This window comes from Prionailurus bengalensis, chromosome E3 (genome assembly GCF_016509475.1).
Source record: "Prionailurus bengalensis isolate Pbe53 chromosome E3, Fcat_Pben_1.1_paternal_pri, whole genome shotgun sequence".
NCBI classification, from domain to species: domain Eukaryota; kingdom Metazoa; phylum Chordata; class Mammalia; order Carnivora; family Felidae; genus Prionailurus; species Prionailurus bengalensis.
The window spans coordinates 25,809,932-25,828,726 of NC_057357.1; the positions used below are offsets into that span (position 1 = coordinate 25,809,932).

Sequence of the window (18,795 nt, forward strand, 5' to 3'; positions counted from 1 at the left end):
ATGCCGCCTGGGTGGCGCAGTCGGTTAAGCGTCCGACTTCAACCAGGTCACGATCTCGCGGTCCGTGAGTTCGAGCCCCGCGTCAGGCTCTGGGCTGATGGCTCAGAGCCTGGAGCCTGTTTCCGATTCTGTGTCTCCCTCTCTCTCTGCCCCTCCCCTGTTCATGCTCTGTCTCTCTCTGTCCCAAAAATAAAAATAAACGTTGAAAAAAATTTAAAGAAAAAAAAAAAAGTCAGATGCCTAATCAACTAAGTCACCCGGGTGCCCCTACTTTATGGTTTTTTTTTTTTAATCAGTTAGGTATTCAACTGCAACATTCAATAGATACTTTAAGCATAAATTAAATGCTAGGCACTTTTATAGGCACCACTTTAATAGCAAGTAATCAAAACAGAGTCCTTGCTGGTAAAGAGCTTAAGTTTAAAAGGGGGATACAATTAAACAATAACTACGTGAAATGCCAGTGACATGCACTTTGGTGTAAAAAACAAGGAAAAGAGAATAGAGCTATGGGGGTGTTATTTTATATAGGATGGTCAGGGAAAGTCTCTCTGATAAGCAGAAGCTGAGACAAGAGAATGAACTAGGGGGATATGTGAGGAAGAACATTACAGGCAAGTGCAAGGGCTCGATTTTGTGTCTTCTCAACAAGGTTTCACTAAGAGTTGAACAGCCATAAATTTTGAGGCATGATTTGCAGGAGAGGCTCTGAAGCATGCATGTTGTGATTTTTTTTTTCCATTTGTTTACCCAACAAGTACTTACAAGGCGCTGGTTACAACTGCAAAGACAGGATCCCTGTCCACAAAGATCTTAAAGCCTTCAAGGGAGACAAATAAGTTAGCAGATAATTGAATGGAACTGGAATCTCCCAGACAGGCACAGGGGCAGAGAAGAGAAACACTGGCAAGCCTGTGGTGTTCAGGAGTCTTCCTGGTGAAGGTGGACTTAAATATGTAGTAGGAACAGTATGGAAACAGTATGATCTAGGCAGAGGGAATAGCATATGCAAAGGGCTGGAGGTAGATAAGAGCTCAGAGAGCCACAGATTGGCTGAAGCATAGAATGTGTGGAGAGGAAGCTGTAGACAAGGTAGGAGCTGTGGCCAGCTGTCAGATCCCAGGAAGCAGGAAGTTATAGGAGTGGGGGAAAATGCCAAGATGTGATACTATGGCATTTGGCCGCAGGGAAGGTAACAGAATCAAAGGAGGCAAGAAAGAAAGCAGGGAGACCCACTAGGCAGCTATTAAAATCATCCTTATCAGATGATGTTGGCCTGAAGCAGGGTTGGTGAAATGGGGCTGAAGAAGGAAACACCGATTCAAGAAATATTTGAAAAGTAAATGACAAGTTAGGTAATTACCAGAAATGTGAGCCTGAGGGAGAAAGGAAGGAGCCAGGCAGGTCTCCAGCTTGGGTGACCAGATGCATAGTAGTGTCACTGATTAAGACAGACAATGGGGGCACCTGGGTGGCCCAGGTGGTTAAGTGTCAGATTCTTGGTTTCAGCTCAGGTCACGATCTCAAAGTTCATGGGTTCAAGCCCTGCATCCGGCTCTGTGCTGACAGCATAGAGTCTGCTTGGGATACTCTCTCTCCCTCTTTCTCTGCCCACCCCCTGCTTTCTCTCTCTCTCTCTCTCTCTCTCTCTCTCTCTCTCTCTCTCTCTCTCTCAAAATAAATAAATTAAACAAACACACAAACTTAAAAAAAATAAGACAGGCAATGCAATGAAAATGGAGAGATCTGAGTGATGGATGAGTTGAGATTTGAGCCTGCTGAGGTGAAAGTGCCTCAAGCACCTCAGCCCAAGGAGAGAGGTCTGGCAGGAGCTGGGTAGAGAGACAGTTATGATTGGAATGGAGGGGTCAGAAGAGGGATGGAGTAAATGACTGTTTTGTGGGCCCAGATGAATTTTGGAACTCTGCATTTGTGGTGGTTGTAAGTTCCATATTTAGGGGATTTTTCTCCAAATGCAAGAGGAGTAGAGAAGGTGGCTTATAGCACCTTTCTTTGCCCAGGTTGGGGTTTTACTGGAAGATGCTACCAATGCCAGGACGTCTGTACTCCCTGCCCCCAGTAGCCTTGGCTCCTTAAAGAGTCCCAGAGAAACACAGAAGAGGCAGTGACCATTTTTTCTGCAAAAGCTTTGACTCCCTTATTTAAAAAAATTTTTTTAATGTTTTTATTTATTTTTGAGACAGAGAGAGACAAAGCATGAGCAGGGGAGGGGCAGAGAGAGAGAGGGAGACACAGAATCTGAAGCAGGCTCCAGACATCAGGGCTGAAGCAGGGCTCAAACTCACAGACTGTGAGATCATGACATGAGCTGAAGTCAGACGCTTAACTGAGTCACCCAGGCACCCCTTGACTCCCTTATTAATGCCACAATACCATGCCACAAAAGCCGGGTCCAAGCCTAATGCTTCAAAATCCAAGATCTATGGCTTCTTCTCCCTTCCATACCTTCCAATCTCTAGCGTAGCCCACATATCAGAAGGGATTGGAGAAGAGGTGATTCTGACACTTATTTTGCCTTGGGGCCTTGTCTGTCCTTTGATATTCCGTAATTCACCATCCCCAAATTGGCCCTTCCCAGACTCTTCAACACTGAGTATCTAAAAGTGTATAAAGTCTATGGGCCAAAAATAGGAAACACCCATTCCCCACTTCCTTATTTAGTCCCTTGCTCTAACTGGCCCTGAGTGGAATGGCATCCAGACAGAAGCAGAAGTGTTCTAAGGTGATTAGCTAAGAACACAAGGTACAATTGGAAATCCATTGTGCAAACAAGTGCTGTTTGGTTACTCTCACTTCCCTTTGGGTATTAAGCTCCCTTTTGATTAGTGTTTGGTTTCTGGTAATAAATATGGCACCAGCTTCATTGGTTTATTTGGGGGGTTGGGGAGCACATATGCTTCTTCCACTATTTTCTGTGGTAAATCACTTATCTTACCTACATACACCCAACAAGATCAATGTATACCTGAGAGATTAACTCCAGTCCTACCTCAGCACCAATCACAGATAGCCACGTGGGTGGGGAAATACAATAAAAGGATGGTCCACAGTAGGCTTTCCCAGAGCTGGACAGACAAGGGCCACCCTGTGTTCTTACCCCAAGGTAAGTCCTACTTCAAGACCCAGCAGGCTTTCTCCTGATTTGGTAGGCGCTCCCCTATCATCTCTGACCCACTGGATGTGCTAGGGTTGTTTATTTCTAGCAACTTTCAGAAACAGCAAGGACTTTGGATCCTGGACCTATCAAGTATTCCAGATATCACTCTGTGTCCAACTCAACCACAATTCCAGCTACCTGCTGGCTACTCCAGGTCTACAGATGCCTCCTGCCTCCTCACCCTGCCCATCCTCCAGGAACATAGGCTCCTACTTGGTATCTCATCCCTAAGAACTGCCAAACCTGCATGCTCTCTAACATATTCATGATATCCCTTCCAGAAACAGATCTCTAGCTTCAACCTGAGTCTTCCAGAGGCTTTAAGAAGTCATCAGAAATTTGTCCATCCGAGCAAAGTTTTCCAGAAAAGGGAATGTTGCTAATTTGAATGTTGGCAGGCTCTTCATAGCTCTTTGTTTCTGCCCTCCCTACCCCCCACTTACTTTTTCATTTACTGCTCAGACCTTTAGTGAGCCCCCTTGTGTGTCAGACACTGTGCTAGGAGCAAGCTATGTGGGGCTCAGTCTGACATGGTCCCACACTCACAGAAACCTACACGTATATAGGGTGCTTCAGGAGTCTCTTAGCACGGCACGTGATACACAGAACTAAGAAAGCAGCTGCTACTTTTGTCTGTAGATACTCACAGCACTGTAACTTTCTCCTCCATCCAGTCTTCCAGAGTCTCTACCTGTACCTGAGCAAGAACCGACCTGGGGCATTCTAGGACGTCCTACAGCACTGGCCACCTCTAAGCTTGCCTTTGGTTCTCTTGATGCCAACCTCATCCTTTTGGCAAGCCACCTACTCTCATTACCCCCACCTCCTTTCTGCAAGTCACGCCTGCTTTAAAACAACACAGTCCTTCATGAAGGAAGTCATAGGTCCGTTTCTGAGAACGTGGGCCTGTGGTCTTAAACAAGCTATTTAATTTCCAGCACAGTGCCTGCATGCAGGAGGAGCTCAGTAAATATTTCTGTGATAAATATGTTCTGAGTCCCATCTCCCTCTTCATCCATAAAAGGGAACAATAATAGTACCTTCCCTGGATGGTGGTTCAGAGCCTTAAATGAGCTAAGGTATGCAAGGGGCTGAGTACAAGCCATGGTGCTGAACTGATGTGAATTTCTTTCTAACCCTTATACCCAGAGGAATGACTTCTGTCACCCTGATTGTATCTGGGTCTTTCCCTCCCCCTAGCTGCATGGAGAGTCTGCATGCTGCTGAGTAACCTACACATCTCAGCTTATGGAAATGATGGTGGGCTCTTATGTCTTGTGGCTGGCCTTGGCCTCCTGCATTCTGACTCTGGCATCTACAGAACAGCAAGGTATGTGCTCTGTTCATCTGGCATCTCAGATGGCCCACCAAACCTGAGGAGAGGAGGAGTGTAGAGAAGGCAGTTCAGGGTCAGTGAGGAGAACAGGGACATGTCTAAAGCAGACTCAGCAGCTAGAAGTCAAGGGGAACAAGATGAGAGAAACCAGAATGCAGCCATAATCTCTCAAAGACTCAAATCAGAAATCCCCACTGTGAGGACCATGGAGCCAGTTAATATAACTTCCTATGCCCAGATATGTGGAGCTCAGATAGCAGATTCATGGGGACATGAATCGCCCAGTCACTCTGTGCCCTTGCTTTGGCAAGTACCTTCTCCTTCCTCTGTATGTTTGCTCATCTGTAGAAAGAAAGGATTGCAGGTAGTGATTTCTTGGGGTCCATTCAAAGATCTGTGGATTGGGCACCTTAGATGGTTGTAGGAAATGTCCTCAGGCTCAACACCAGGGTGAAATCTCTGCCTGTATCAACTGTGGAGGGGGCTGTGGGGAGGGGAGAGGAGGGACTCAGCTCATGGTGTCCCTTGGGAAAACACATCGTGTGGGAGGGAAATAATCCAAGAACAGCAAGTGCAGCGACTTATTTCCTTAAAACAAGCACATACATAAGCAAGGCTTGAAAATCTTTTTTTCTAAAAACTCCCTATACCGTGTATTACAAGAATGCAATCCTGCGTGTGTTCTTAGTCCATAATTCAGGCTCTCACACTGTTCAGTAAATCAGAACTGGAGGAGAGAACCAGCCTCAACTCCTCTTAGGACTCAGGTGCTGTGTTTGGCATTTTACACTTATTACCTCATTTAATCCTCTAGCAATGCTTTAGGGTTTTATTTCCTCAAAACAGGGGACACATTCCAGGAAGACTACAGCAGTGCATGGCAAACTCTTAAAAATTCTTTTGATGGCTATGTATATTTTTTCATGTGTATTAAAAATCTGTAACTAGTACAACATACCTATGGTATCACAGATATTATTCCTTAGGATGAAACAACTTTATAAAGAGAAGCATTGAAAGAAACATATTAAGTAGATAATTGCATAGGGGGACACAGATGTGGCAAACACCATGACTCAAGGCATGAGAATGGAGGGAGTTTGGGAACCACTAGCAACAGGTGTTGTTTTGCAGATTCGTCTCAGGGGAGTTGAACCACCTGTCAAGGTCATCCAGCCAGCAGGTGTGGAGCTTATTTAAACTCAGAATGACCAGCCCACCCCTTCACTTCTTCAGCCTCTTCACACATCATAGTTCCTGAATCTGCTAAAAACAGATCAGCAAAATCAGAAAGGGTCATGTTAGAACAGTGGTTCTCCATTGGGGGTGATTTAAGCAATATCTAGAGACAACTTCCAGGAGGAAGGAGCTACTGAAAGCTAGTGAGAAGAGCCCAGGGAAGCTGCTGAACATCCTATAATGCACAGGATGCCCCCACCCCCGCCTGCCCCAACACAGAATTATCCATCCTCAAATATCAGTAGTGCCAAGGTTGAAAAACCTTGTGTTAGATCTGTATCTACTGATAATGGGAAAATGTCTATGATATATTAAATAAAAATGTAAGTGTAAAAAAAAAGGGGTGCCTGCGTGGCTCAGTCGGTTAGGTATCCAACTTCAGCTCAGGTCATGATCTCAGTTTGTGGGTTCGAGCCTCGCATTGGGCTGGGTGCTGACAGCTCAGAGCCTGGAGCCTGCTTCAGATTCTGTGTCTCCCTCTCTCTGTGCCCCTCCCCTGCTCACACTCTGTCTCTCTCTCTCTCAAAAATAAATAAACATTAAAAAAATTTTTTTTAAAGCTGTACAGCATTAAACCCATTTAAAAAAACCCTATAGTTTAAACATATGCATAGAAAGAGTCTGAAGACTATACAATAAATTTATGGATATTTCTGGGGATGGAATGGACTTGTGACAACTTTCATTACTACTTTATTCAATGACATTTGAAGTTTTTTCCAATCAGCCTGTATTGCATTTATAATACATAGACAGGACCATAGTATATGGTTGCACAGGGGAGCACTGCACAACTCTAGAGCCTGGGGGAGGGCACCACACTCAATGTGAAGGATGCCCCTTGGAATTGTGCAGGGTGGAGACCTTAGTGTTCTTAATGCCTATAAAATACCACACAAAGTCCCCATTATTATTCTGACTCCAAGGTGATGAAGGCTAATGTTTAATGAATGGGTTGTGTGCCTCATGTCCTCATTAGGGTCCTTAAGCATATTGAAAACAGAGTGTGTTGGGGGGAGGTGAGGGGGATAAAAATCCTGTGGGCTCTGAGGATGCTCAGTAAACCCAAGCACACTGTTGCTTTCCAGGTGACAGATACTTCACCAACAGTAGTTCCTATGACCCCTGCCAGAATTACACCCGCCTGGACGAACCCTCCCGAAGCACAGAGAACATGAGAGAAGGCCGGGTGTGTGACAGGGACAAGCATGGCTGGTACCGCTTTGTGGGAGATGGAGGAGTAAGGATGCCAGAGACCTGTGTCCCAATGTACCGCTGCCAGACAGATGCTCCTATGTGGCTGAATGGGACCCACCCCACGCTTGGAGAGGGCATTGTCACCCGCACTGCTTGTGCCCACTGGAGCGGCAACTGCTGTCTCTGGAAGACCCAGGTGCTGGTGAAGGCCTGCCCGGGCGAGTTCTACGTATACCAGCTGGAGGGCACCCCCAAGTGTAGTCTGAGATACTGCACAGGTGAGCGGCAGAGAGATGGGGGCAGCTGTGGGGCGGAGCCACCAGCTACCGGGTGACTTGCCAAGCCTCAGCAGAGTGAGTGGAGCAGGCCAGGAGACTAAGCAGAGCAGCCTGGATTCAACTCCTGCCAGTTACCGCCCAGTGGGGGATGTCACCCAAGGTTGCCAGCCTTCCAACATTTCAAGTACGGCCAGAAATTCAGATTGGAGGGTGAAATACCCCTGATATACCATATGTGTAGCATAATATGAAGAACTCAGGCTCACTCAGATTTAGATTCCATTTGGGCAGTTAAATTTATCTTTCTGAACTTGTGTTTTCTGATCTGAAAAAATGGATAATGGCAAAAGTAACAGCCAGTGCATAGTGTTTCTGCTCCTATCCAAAGCCCTTTAGACTACTAACTCATTTAATCCTCACACCAGTCTCACGAGATAGAGATACTGTGTAACTGTATAACTATATACATATAACTGTATAACTATATCAGCGGTATACCTGATGAGAGGTCTGGGGCGTTAAGCAGCTTTCCCAATGTCACAGAGCAGAAACATGATAGAGCTGAAATTTGAATCCAAACACTCTCGTTCTGCGATCTATATGCCTAACCACTATGCTACTTAGTCAAACAGTTACCATGAGAATTGAATGAGCTCATGTGTGGAAAATACTTGAACAGTGTCTGCCACGCAGTAAGCATTAGGACGGCAGCCTCTGGGTTCTCATTTCACTGGATTGGGGGTCAGAAAATCCAAGTTTGAGGCTTGACCCTTCCACTATATATTGCACATCCTTGGGTGTGACTTCTGTGCCCTGGTAGAATGACAAAGTTGGCCTTGATAGCCTCAGATGGCCCTGCTCTGCATTCTGATCCTCTTCCTCTGTGCCTCACCCCCTAGACCCCTCCACTGCAAAGGCCAAGTGTGAGAAGGCCTGCCGCCCGGAGGAGGAGTGCCGCTTTCTCAACGGCACATGGGACTGTTTGTGCAGACAGGACCTCAACAGCTCTGGTAAGTGGCTTGGTGGGGCTGGGATGTGGGAACAGTGCCACCGGTGGAGGCTGAGTGAGGCAGCAGGGAGGGAGCCTCAGAGGGTCAGGACAAGGTATAGACCAGAGTCAGTGGGGATGGAACTGAGATCAGGGAATGAAAGTTCTCAAAGCCATTTGCAAGGATGGGAGAGCAGGGACGCAACAAATTGCCAGGTCAGTCTTCGGACCATGGTCTCAGAAAGCAGCTCTGGCATGGGCCAGCTTGACCCACAAGGGTGAAAGGTACTACGGGCAAGCACCCTGATAGTGTGGAACCTGTATTCAAATATCTGCATGTGAGAAACAAGGGCAGACTCTTTTGCTAGTCCTGGATTTGTGACTTAGTAGCTCTCTGGAGCCTGGGACAAGGCATCTATACTTTCTGAGCCTTAATGTCATCATCTGTAAAAGAGGAATAAGAGAATAGTAAAAATAGCCACCATACAGGGCAATTGTGAACATTAAATCAGAGCAGTCCAAATGGGCAGGCTTGTCAGGTGATGAGGTTCTTGTCCCAGGAGGTAAGCAAGCAGAGGCAGATGACCCATGAGAAAAAATGCCATAAACAAGCCCTAAACCCTGGATGGGCCCTAGTGTCTGCACCTAGCACACACTTCAGTTAGTACTTTCCCCATATTGCATTATAATAAGCTATTGACATGTTGGTTCTTAGGTAAGACCAAGGAATCCTCTCGAGCTGTGTCCATGTTTATTTTTGTGTTGAATGTGCCACCCACATGGAGAAAGTGGTTAGTAAATGTATTTGAATCAATGCATTCATAAATATAATAGAAATGGTATTTCTCTTAATTTACTATCCATTTCCCCTATGAGAATGTTAGCTCTCTATATAAGCGTGGGGATTTTGTCAGTTTTGACAAACACTGTGTCCCCAGTACCTATAACGGTGCAGACAGTAAATGCTCAAGCAGTATTTGTTGAATAAATGTTGAATGAATGAATGAATGAATGAATGGAATGAATGAGTGAATGAACAAATGAACGAAATACAGTGGCTGTGAACCTGTCAGATGTACTGGCTTCACAAAGCCAGGCAATCAGAGTAGTGTGTGTCTAGTTTTGATTCTAGTCTGAAAGGCAGGATAGTCCTGCTTCCCCAAAGACCCCAATCCCCAGAAACCCCGATTCCTGATCCCTGAGATATGAAAGCTCTCCTGCACATAGGATGCTTAGAAATCTTGGGCCAGGGGCCTTGCCAACCTCATCTGCCACAAGCCTGGGTGTGAATCCCACCTTGGTCCCAAGTACCTACTAGTCTACCCTCTACTCCCTGGTGGATATGGGGGCTTTTCCAAAGGGCAGAGAATGTGGGCTCTGCCCATTGCTTCCAGAGCCCTGTCCACTCCACCAATCCTCTTCTCAATTTTCCAGATGTTCACGGTTTGCAGCCTAAGCTGGACTGTGGCGCCAAGGAGATCAAGGTGTCACTGGACAAGTGTCTGCTGGGAGGCCTAGGTTTTGGGGACAAGGTCATTGCCTACCTGCGTGACAGGAACTGCAGCAGTACCATGCAAAGACAGGACAGAAACTGGATGTCTGTGACCAGCCCTACCCAGGCTAGGGCCTGCGGAAACATCCTGGAGGTGAGTGGTGTTTATACCACGGCTGCCAGAGGGTGGGAGCTGGGCTGTGAAGCCCAGCTCAGTAGTTGTAAGACCTTGGTCAAGTCACTTAGCCTCTCTGGGCCTCTGGTCGAAGGCGAGATTACACATTCGTGAACGTGTTCGTTCACATGAATAGTTTAGAACATGTTTGCTGATTGAGCTCAATAAATGTAAGCTACAATTATGATTACTCTAATCAGGGGTGATGTGGGAGGGGTCAACATGGGAGCAAGCATGGTGGTTGCTGATTCTCCCCATGGGCCAAAAACTACTATTCCAGTTCTTGATCTGGGATCCTCACACCCTTTCCCATAAAGTGTCATAGCCACTGGGGCAAGAGGCCCCTGTGCTTCCTTGCAATCAGAAGGTCGGGTGGCAGTGTGATTGAGAGCGTCAACCTTGCAGCCAGGCAGGCGTGAGTTCCAGATACATCTACATACACATAAGCATATATGTGGTCTTGTTTTTATGTCAAAGAGAAATGGAACCCATGCCATCTACAAAAACACCTTCTCCTTGGTCAATGCTTTCATCATCAGAGACACCATCCTCAACATCAATTTCCAGTGTGCCTACCCACTGGACATGAAAGTCAGCCTCCAAACTGCCCTGCATCCCATTGTAAGGTAAGGCACTGACCCTCACTCTTTGACCCATAACCCTGACATTGATCATATTCACTTCAAGCACAGTTTATGATGTCCTTAGGATGCCGCCTACCTCCTTCAGGAGCTCTCACTCTTACCATCATTCATTCTGCAGATATTTGCTGATCATAGATTAATGTTCAGCACGCACAAGGCAGAAGTAGAATATTTTGTGCCTGTTAAAGATTATTATCATTAAATAATGTAGCAACATGAAATAATGTTAATTAAGTATGCTAAGGAACAAAAAGAACACCATGGTTTCATTAATCTTGGGGAAGAAAGGAATTAAGCAACTAATTATATCAATCATTACTCACAAGTGACATGAATGCAATGTGGGAGAAGCAAAGGGCACTGAGGGCTCAGGGAGCAAGGGCCCCTGACCTAGCTTTGGTGGGTTGGGGATGGTGGGAGCAGGAAGGCTTCCCTGCAGATGTGGAATCTAAGCCAGGATCAGCTTTGATTGGATAAGCACATCAAATTCACTAGAAAGAGAACCAAATAGCAATTTGGGTGGGGGTCCATTTGGGAAGAGGCTTTCATCTGTTGTGTCACTGCTGTCTCACTATGCCCGGAATGGTGCCCTGCAGAATGGATTCCTCAGCATTTCTAGACTCGATGGGGGACTTTCTGAGGGTGTCAGAACTCCAGGGTGCCCTTCCTATCCCCTAATTGCCTCCTGGGCTCACAGAGGAGCAGGATTAGGACTAGAGATTTTTTAGTTCAATGGTTTTCAGACTGTATTGTGTTGGGGCCCCAAGTTTCATAAGAAATTAAAATTAAAGTCGTTTCTATTTTAAAATGGATGTTTCACTGGTGACTGTGGGGTGGAGACAGGAAATCTGCTGCTAAAAATGGTGAATCCACAGGTCTTGTCCCATTGTACAGTGGGGAAGACAGAGGTGTAAACTTGCAGTTACTCTCTGAGTGAAGGAAATATGAATGATCTGTGAGGTGGGGAGAAATGGTGGAGATCCTGGAGACACACTCATGTACTTGCCAAGTTTAGTGCCTAGGGGATACTCAATGCTCAACTTAAGTGGGTGATTGAATAGTTCCTTTAGGGATCAGAGATGTGCCTTTGCCTTCATAGCCTCAAGCAAGTGCAGGGCTAGATTTATCTTGTTCTCACTGACGGAAACTCTCATGGCTTTCCTTTTCTCAGTTCTCTGAACGTCAGTGTGGACGGGGCAGGAGAGTTCACTGTCAGGATGGCCCTGTTCCAAGACCCGAACTACACATCTCCTTACGAAGGGGCTGCAGTTGTGCTGGCTGTTGAATCTATGCTCTATGTGGGTGCCATCTTGGAGAGAGGGGACACCTCCCGGTTTAACCTGTTGTTGAGGAACTGCTATGCCACACCCACCAAAGACAAGAATGACCCTGTAAAATATTTCATTATCAGAAACAGGTGATGAGCAACTCTGGGTTATCTTTTGGCCTGAATAAGATTTGGGGGGAAAGTGATCACTTTGACCCTACCTGACAGTTGTGTTAATTGGCTTACGTCTTTTGGAAGATAATTTGGTGTTACAGATCATGACCATCCCCTTTGACCCAGGAATATCAATATCACTCCTGAAATTTTAGCCTAAAGCATTAATACAAAATAGGACAAGGTTAAGAAATGCCAATTATTTTTCAGTTCAGTATCCTTTATAACTTTGGATATAGGTTCATAATTCAAAAATAGGGACTTATTAAGTAATGATGGACTATTATATAGGTATTAACACTGACTAATCAACATGAAAACACCAATGACAAGTGTTATGGGACAAAGTATCATAGAAATTGTTACCTGGAAAAAGCAAAGGGAAAATGCATACCCTATATCATGATTCAAACCATACTAGCTAATACTTATTGAGTTTAGCTATGTGCTAAGCAGTGTACATGGACTGTGTCACTAAATGCTCACATCAACCCCAGGGGGTATGGATTATTGTCTCTGCTCTACAGATAGGAAAAGTGAGGCCCAGACAGGTTAAGTCATTTGCTCATGATCACTTAGTTAGAAAGTGGGTCTAGCTGGAATTGAAAGCAGTCTATCTCACTTCAGAGACTGTACCCTGCAGAACTGAAACCACACGCACTGATGGATAAACATCTTGGAGGAAACCCAGAGGAATAAAAGTCTATGTCAGGATTGACGGGGGGAAACATGGAACTCTTTAATTCTCTTTGATGATGTTTTTATACTGGATACAGATTACAGATACAGCCAAGGGCCTCAGGTCCCCTGAATTGTTCTAGAATGTAGACCCTCACCCTGTCACCCTCCAGCTGTCCAAATCAACGTGATTCCACCATCCATGTGGAGGAGAATGGGGTGTCCTCAGAAAGTCGGTTCTCAGTTCAGATGTTCATGTTTGCTGGAAATTATGACCTAGTTTTTCTGCATTGTGAGATTCATCTCTGCGATTCCCTTAATGAACAGTGCCAGCCGGTGAGTATCACTTTAGAGTGAACTATTCAGAGCTTGACAGGGGGCCTAATACCTAGTAGGCTCTCCGTATGGATTTACTGGATTTATGAATGGATGGAAAGAAGGAAGGGAGGGAGGGGAAGAGAGAAGGAAGAGAAGAAAGAAAGAAGGATGAATGGATGGACATTCAGCCTCCAAAAAGCCCATGTGTAGGCAATTATTGTGTCCCTGGAAAGCAGAACAGATGAAGGAGGCTGTTGATGAGGTTTCCTTGGCACAAGACATATTTTGAATGATTTCATAATTGACTTTTTTAGTGCTTACTCCTTGTCAGGAATTACACTAAAACTTTCATATGCCTTGTTTAGTTTAATTCTCATAATAGCCCTTCACATAGATTCTTTATTGACCTCATTGTACAGTGAGGAACCTGAGCTTCAGGTCTTTTGCCCAAGGGCAACACAGCTATGAAGCATCAGAGCTGGGACGTACCTCCATTGTCCATGCTTTTAACCCCGATTTGGCAGTGCCTGCTAGTAGTTGGCATTTGGTGAGTGCTTTCTATGTGTCTCTGTGTTGTAGACACACTCATCTTAATCTTCACAACCAGGAAGGTATATTTAATAGTAGTAGGGAGGTAAAGTCATTAGTCCCAAATTAGAAAACTAAAGGGAGTGGAGATGAGATTCAAACTTGGGTTTGTGTGACATCACAGTGAGGATTCTCTAGACTGAGAAAAACACAGCCTCAGAGTTAGGGCCATAGGGTGGGTGGGGTCCCATCCTTGGGCCAGATATGCCCATTGCAGGGGCAGCCTGGATAGCAACTGTGCCTTTAAATGTTGGTATAATGAGATTTCTCCATCCCACAGTCTTGCTCAAGAAGTCACCTCCGTAGCAAAGTAGTGGCTATTAACCCAGCCCAGGTTCTAGATTTGGGACCCATCACTCGGAAAGGTAAGTGGCCAACTTCTGGCGGGAAGGCCAGCTGGTCAAGTGCTGACAGTTAACCACAGATAACTGGCGTCACCATCATAACAACCTAGAGCCTTTTTAGCCTCTTCACTGCAGCCCCCCCCCCACCAGTGAATCTATCTTTACATAAGGTCATTGGTAATAATAATAGCACTTGCCACTTGTGCTGGGCCTCCTGTGTGCTAGAGACCAGGCTAAGCTCTCAGTATCCATATTCTAACTTCATCCTCCTGACTGCGTCCATTTTATAGGCGAGAAATCAGAGCTCAGAGAGATTAAGTGGCTCACCCCAAATCATTCAGCTCATGAGCAGCGGGAGTTAGAACTGTACCCAGCTCAGACTGATTCCAAGGCTGTGTCCTTTCCCTTTTTCCTCCTGCCAGGTCCTCTTACCTCAGCCCCTTTTGGGTGAAGTCTAAGTCCTAACCCAACTATGTTTTCTGGTGAATGACTATGTTTTTAAAATTCCAGTTATAATATTCTGGGGCATGATGTAGGGGAAGCTTTTCAAATGCTCCACAAATTTTCACCCATCCTACCCATGGGTTAGCAGTACTGTTATGGTTTTTATTACCCCTGGAAAGGAGGAGTCAAAAAACCTAGAAGAGTGAAAGCAGTTTTTTTTTTGTCCTAAAAAAATTAGGACACAGTAATGTTAATAACAACAACAACAGTAATAATAATAACACACGTGGCAGGCACCAGGCAAAACATTTATATGCATTGTCACATGGAATGCTCACAGCAACTTAAGGAGGTAACCACTATTACCACTTCCATTCTCCAGGTGAATAAACTGAGGCTATCTTGTAAAGAAGGCTCTGCCTTGAACTGTCCTGCCTCTTTACTGAGGCCTCAACTTGAAAAGCTTCATGTGGTACCACAGCGTAGTTGGAAGGTTAGGAGCTTTCATTTTGGAATCAGATAGACTAGAGTTCAAATCCCAGCTTTGCTACCTACAACAAGGTCAACTTGGCCTTGGGCAACTGAGCCTCAGTCTTCTCATCTGTTGAATGGGGATACAATCCCTCTGCTGGAAGAATTAAGTTTCAAATGCATGAAATGTGCTTAGAAAGGGAACTGCTAAACAACAGATGTCTCAACAATGTGGGCTGCCGATGGCTGTGGTGACCAGGTCCAGAAGAACTTGGAGCAGCTACAGCCACAGTGCCACAGTCCCTGGCACATGACTGAGGAAACCTTCACCTCTGCTCTTGTCCCCAGGTGCTCCATCTCTTGGTGTCACGAATGGAACCCCCAGCACTGCAGGTACATCGTTTTCTCCTATCTCCCTGCCCTCCCTCCCAACCCTCTCTCTCCCCTCTTCAATTCGGTGCACATTGAGTTAGCCTGTGCTGACAACTGTGGACATGGAAATGAATCAGTCCCACGTCTGGCTCGCAGTGTAGCACAGGGGCCAGTAGTTTAACAGCAAGTACGTATCACAATACCTGGTACCTGCCTACCATGTGCCAGGTGTTGTTTTACATGTGAAGATATAATAATGAACAGGACAGGCCAGGTGCCTGCCCTCATGGAGCTTATATTACAGTGTGGGAAAAGGCAATAAAAAGCGAGATAATTAAGAAAAGAGGGTGATGTGATAGAAAGTTACCAGCATGGGTAACAGTGTCTTAAATAAGATAGTTGTTTATTTTACTCACATGTAAATGAAGTCTAGATGCAAGCAATCCAGGACTAGCAGAGTGGCACCACAAGGTCATGAAGAATCCAAGTTCTTTTCAGCTCACCCCTCCACATTCTTCATCCTCATGGTCCAAGATGGCAACCAGAGCTCCAATCATCATCTAGTCAGCAGGATGGGGGGAATATAGAAGAAATCACTGAGTGTTAAGGAACATTTCTGGAAGCTGGCACCTTATACTTCCACTTATATTTCACTGGCCACTGCTTAGTCACACCTGGTTGCAAAGGAAGCTGGGAAATGTAATCTTCATGCTGGGTAGCCGTGTCCCTAACCAATGTTTAATGGTTCTATTAATAAGGCAGGAAGGAAAAATAAATACCAGAATAGGTAAATGGACAAAAAAATGTCCACAGAAGGTGATATTTGAACCAAATAAAAAAAGAAGCCAGGTTTATAAATAATAAAGGAACAGCCCTATAGGCAGAATGAAAAACAACTGCAAAAATGAAACAGTCAATAAGCAAATAAATCACAAACAAGTAGTGCAGAAGGAGAACAAAGAAGAGTAAATTAACTGCATTAGATAAGGTCAGGCAAGAATTTCAGCAGGTGGCAACATCTGAATGGGGTTTTTGTGGATGAACTGCAGTTCAACAGGGAGACCAATCCAAGAAATGTATTTTGGGCCAAAGGGAAAGCAATGCTATTAAGATTTTACTGCCCCGCCCTTCCCCAACACACAAATGACCTATATTGGTGAACCCAGACATGAAAAAGTTCTTTCGACCCTTAATTACCCAGCTAGGTAACAGTCTAAAAGTTTCCAGATAAGCTCAAGACAGCTTGCTTAATGCTAATATTCAGACAACATTCAGAAAAGTAGTGCTCATCAGAGAGAGGGGTTGGAGCTCAGGCTAAAGGCAGCTTGAGAGCAGACCTCAAGTCTCATTCATTTCTTCCAGTACTTCAGGTAAGCACAGTGCCTGGAGCAACCTGGCTTCCCAGTAGAGTCTGCCAGACTGACTAATTTCTAGGGTGGGCAATGGGTTCTGGAGCCTTCTGGAAGAGGAAGGGATCAATCTTATGCGGTATGAGACTGCCACAAGAGGGCACTTATGGCATTCATTGTTTGCTATCTCCCACAAACATTTCTGATGTTTTAGAATTAATTGAACTTCAGCCTGTTTCATAATTGCAAACTGGTTGTCATACACTAATATTTCTGAAAATTGTGATATTCTTCACCACCCTCCCTTCTAGGACATTAGCAAGTTACTTTGAAATTTGTGGGATGGGGAGAGGTTATAATCTTGTGGTGGGAAGGGGTACACATGCCTCTCCCAGGCCCCCCAGTATAAGGCAACTATCATCTAGGATCCATGCCTTTCATTAACACTGAGTGTATGGTAACTTTCAGAGGAGATATGACCCCAACCTTCCCACATCTTAGGGTCTAATTTTCAAAAACAGTACTTATACGGCATTTACCATGTATCAGGCACTGTTCTAAATGCTTGATATGAATTTACTCACTTTAACCTTAAAAAATCCCATGAGGTAATAGCTGCTAGTGATATTTCTGTTGTGCATACAGATGAACTCAGGCATGGAGAGACTCAGGAACTGGGCCTGCACAATTAGTTGTAGAGCTAGGATTCTAAGCTAAATAGTCAGGCCTCAGAGGCTTTGTAACCTCTGTTGTCTTTCTACTTCTTTAGTATTAGAGTAAGTAATGTTAGCTGCTGTGACAATCCTCAACTTATTGTGCCTTTACACAATAGTTTATTTCCCACTAGATCACTAGGGGGATACAGTTCTGTGCTTTGCAATCATTAGGAACTCAGGCTCTTACCTTCTGGTAACTTCTGGCAACTCAACTATCCCCAGCAAGTCCTCTGCTGGAGTCTTGGCTTCTGGTGCCTGGATGGGGATGAGAGAACATATAAAATCATGTAGGAGGTTTTAAGGACCACGCCTAGAAACAGCATATATGATTTTTACCCATATTCCACTGGCCAGATTCAATCACATGGTCCCACCTTCCTGAAAAGGAGGATGGAAGTAAAATGCCTTCCAATGTGCCCAAAGGAATATGAAAAAGTGATGATTTGATAGCTTTGCCTCTACCATATGACCCCTTTGCCATTTTCCAGGGGCTATAACCTAGAACAGATATTAATATACTTTGTCTTGTCCTTGTAAGGCAGAGGATAGAGAGGAAAGTTTGCTTTGGCTGTTGAGCTCCAAAGCCAACACTTGACAGGCATCTCTCTTCCATTTCAGGGTTCCTGGTGGCCTGGCCCATGCTTCTCCTGCCTGTCCTTCTGGCTGGGCTGTTCTGAGACCTCAGCTGGGCATGTGGCCTTAAAGCTCGTGTTCTTCCCTCTGGCGATGGCTTCCGGTTACCTTTTGGCTACGCTGGTTCTTTCTCTGAATCACATAGACAGTCTTGGTGTTCACACACTCCAGGACAGGCTAGATTTTGGGAGACAGAAGAGTTTTTCCTTGTTCAACACTCTCTGTGCCTTTATACTCCTCTTTTTCTCACAGTGGGGGCTCTGTTGGCCTGGCCTGGCCTGACTTCCTCATTTATTAGCAGGATCTCAAGGCCAGACTTGCTACATGCCTCTGTGGCTCCAGCCTTTACTAGAAATGTAGCATGTCTATAACTCCAGGGAAGATGGGCTGTGTCACTGGGGGGAAGAGGAGGGGGATGGGTTTGTAAAGAAGGCACTTCCCCACAGTTCCTTCCCAAGTACCCCTTGTTCTTACTGCTGATGAATTGAACAGACTGATCCTTGCTTTCACCCGTGTCCTCTGATATATTTCCATCATGATCGCAAAAGTCGCCATGGGAATAATTGTAAAGGGTCCACTTTTGGAGACTCTACTCCAGAGAAGACTGGGTCCCATTGCTCCTCTGTCCCCCACCATGCTGTAGACATGCTTTGACGTGCCTAGGGCTAAACAAAAACCTACCCTGGGACCCAAATGCTGGAGGGATTTCTTGGTTTAGATGCAGAGATGCTGTCACTCCAGAGTACAACTCTAGCTCTGAATAGTGGTGTGCTTATGAAGTCCCAGCAGTCCCCACGGTGTTGACCCTGCCAAGGGGATATAGCAGCAGTACCTGGGGGATGAGTGAAGTCCCTTTCTTGAGACCTCTAATGGGCTCTCACAAAACACTCCACAAAGATACCACAAACTGAGAA

At 45.3% G+C, this 18,795-nt stretch overlaps 1 protein-coding gene across 1 annotated transcript; it reads left to right on the forward strand.

The window, feature by feature from the left end:
- Positions 1-3,075: 3,075 nt before the first annotated feature.
- Positions 3,076-18,390, forward strand: GP2 (glycoprotein 2). Its single transcript, XM_043560393.1, has 11 exons — positions 3,076-3,124; positions 4,379-4,508; positions 6,842-7,228; positions 8,128-8,238; positions 9,651-9,862; positions 10,361-10,509; positions 11,699-11,944; positions 12,820-12,982; positions 13,833-13,917; positions 15,160-15,204; positions 17,867-18,390. Exons 2-11 carry the CDS (start codon positions 4,427-4,429, stop codon positions 17,923-17,925), a joined length of 1,539 nt encoding a protein of 512 aa, XP_043416328.1. The 5' UTR covers positions 3,076-3,124; positions 4,379-4,426; the 3' UTR covers positions 17,926-18,390.
- Positions 18,391-18,795: the final 405 nt, after the last annotated feature.

Bases quoted from the DNA above. Each gene is read 5' to 3' on its own strand.
- GP2 (XM_043560393.1), top strand. From the start codon at position 4,427: ATGGAAATGATGGTGGGCTCTTATGTCTTGTGGCTGGCCTTGGCCTCC. The intron at 4,509-6,841 runs GTATGTGCTCTG...GTTGCTTTCCAG, and splicing joins GGCATCTACAGAACAGCAAG to GTGACAGATACTTCACCAAC. The intron at 8,239-9,650 runs GTAAGTGGCTTG...TCAATTTTCCAG, and splicing joins ACAGGACCTCAACAGCTCTG to ATGTTCACGGTTTGCAGCCT.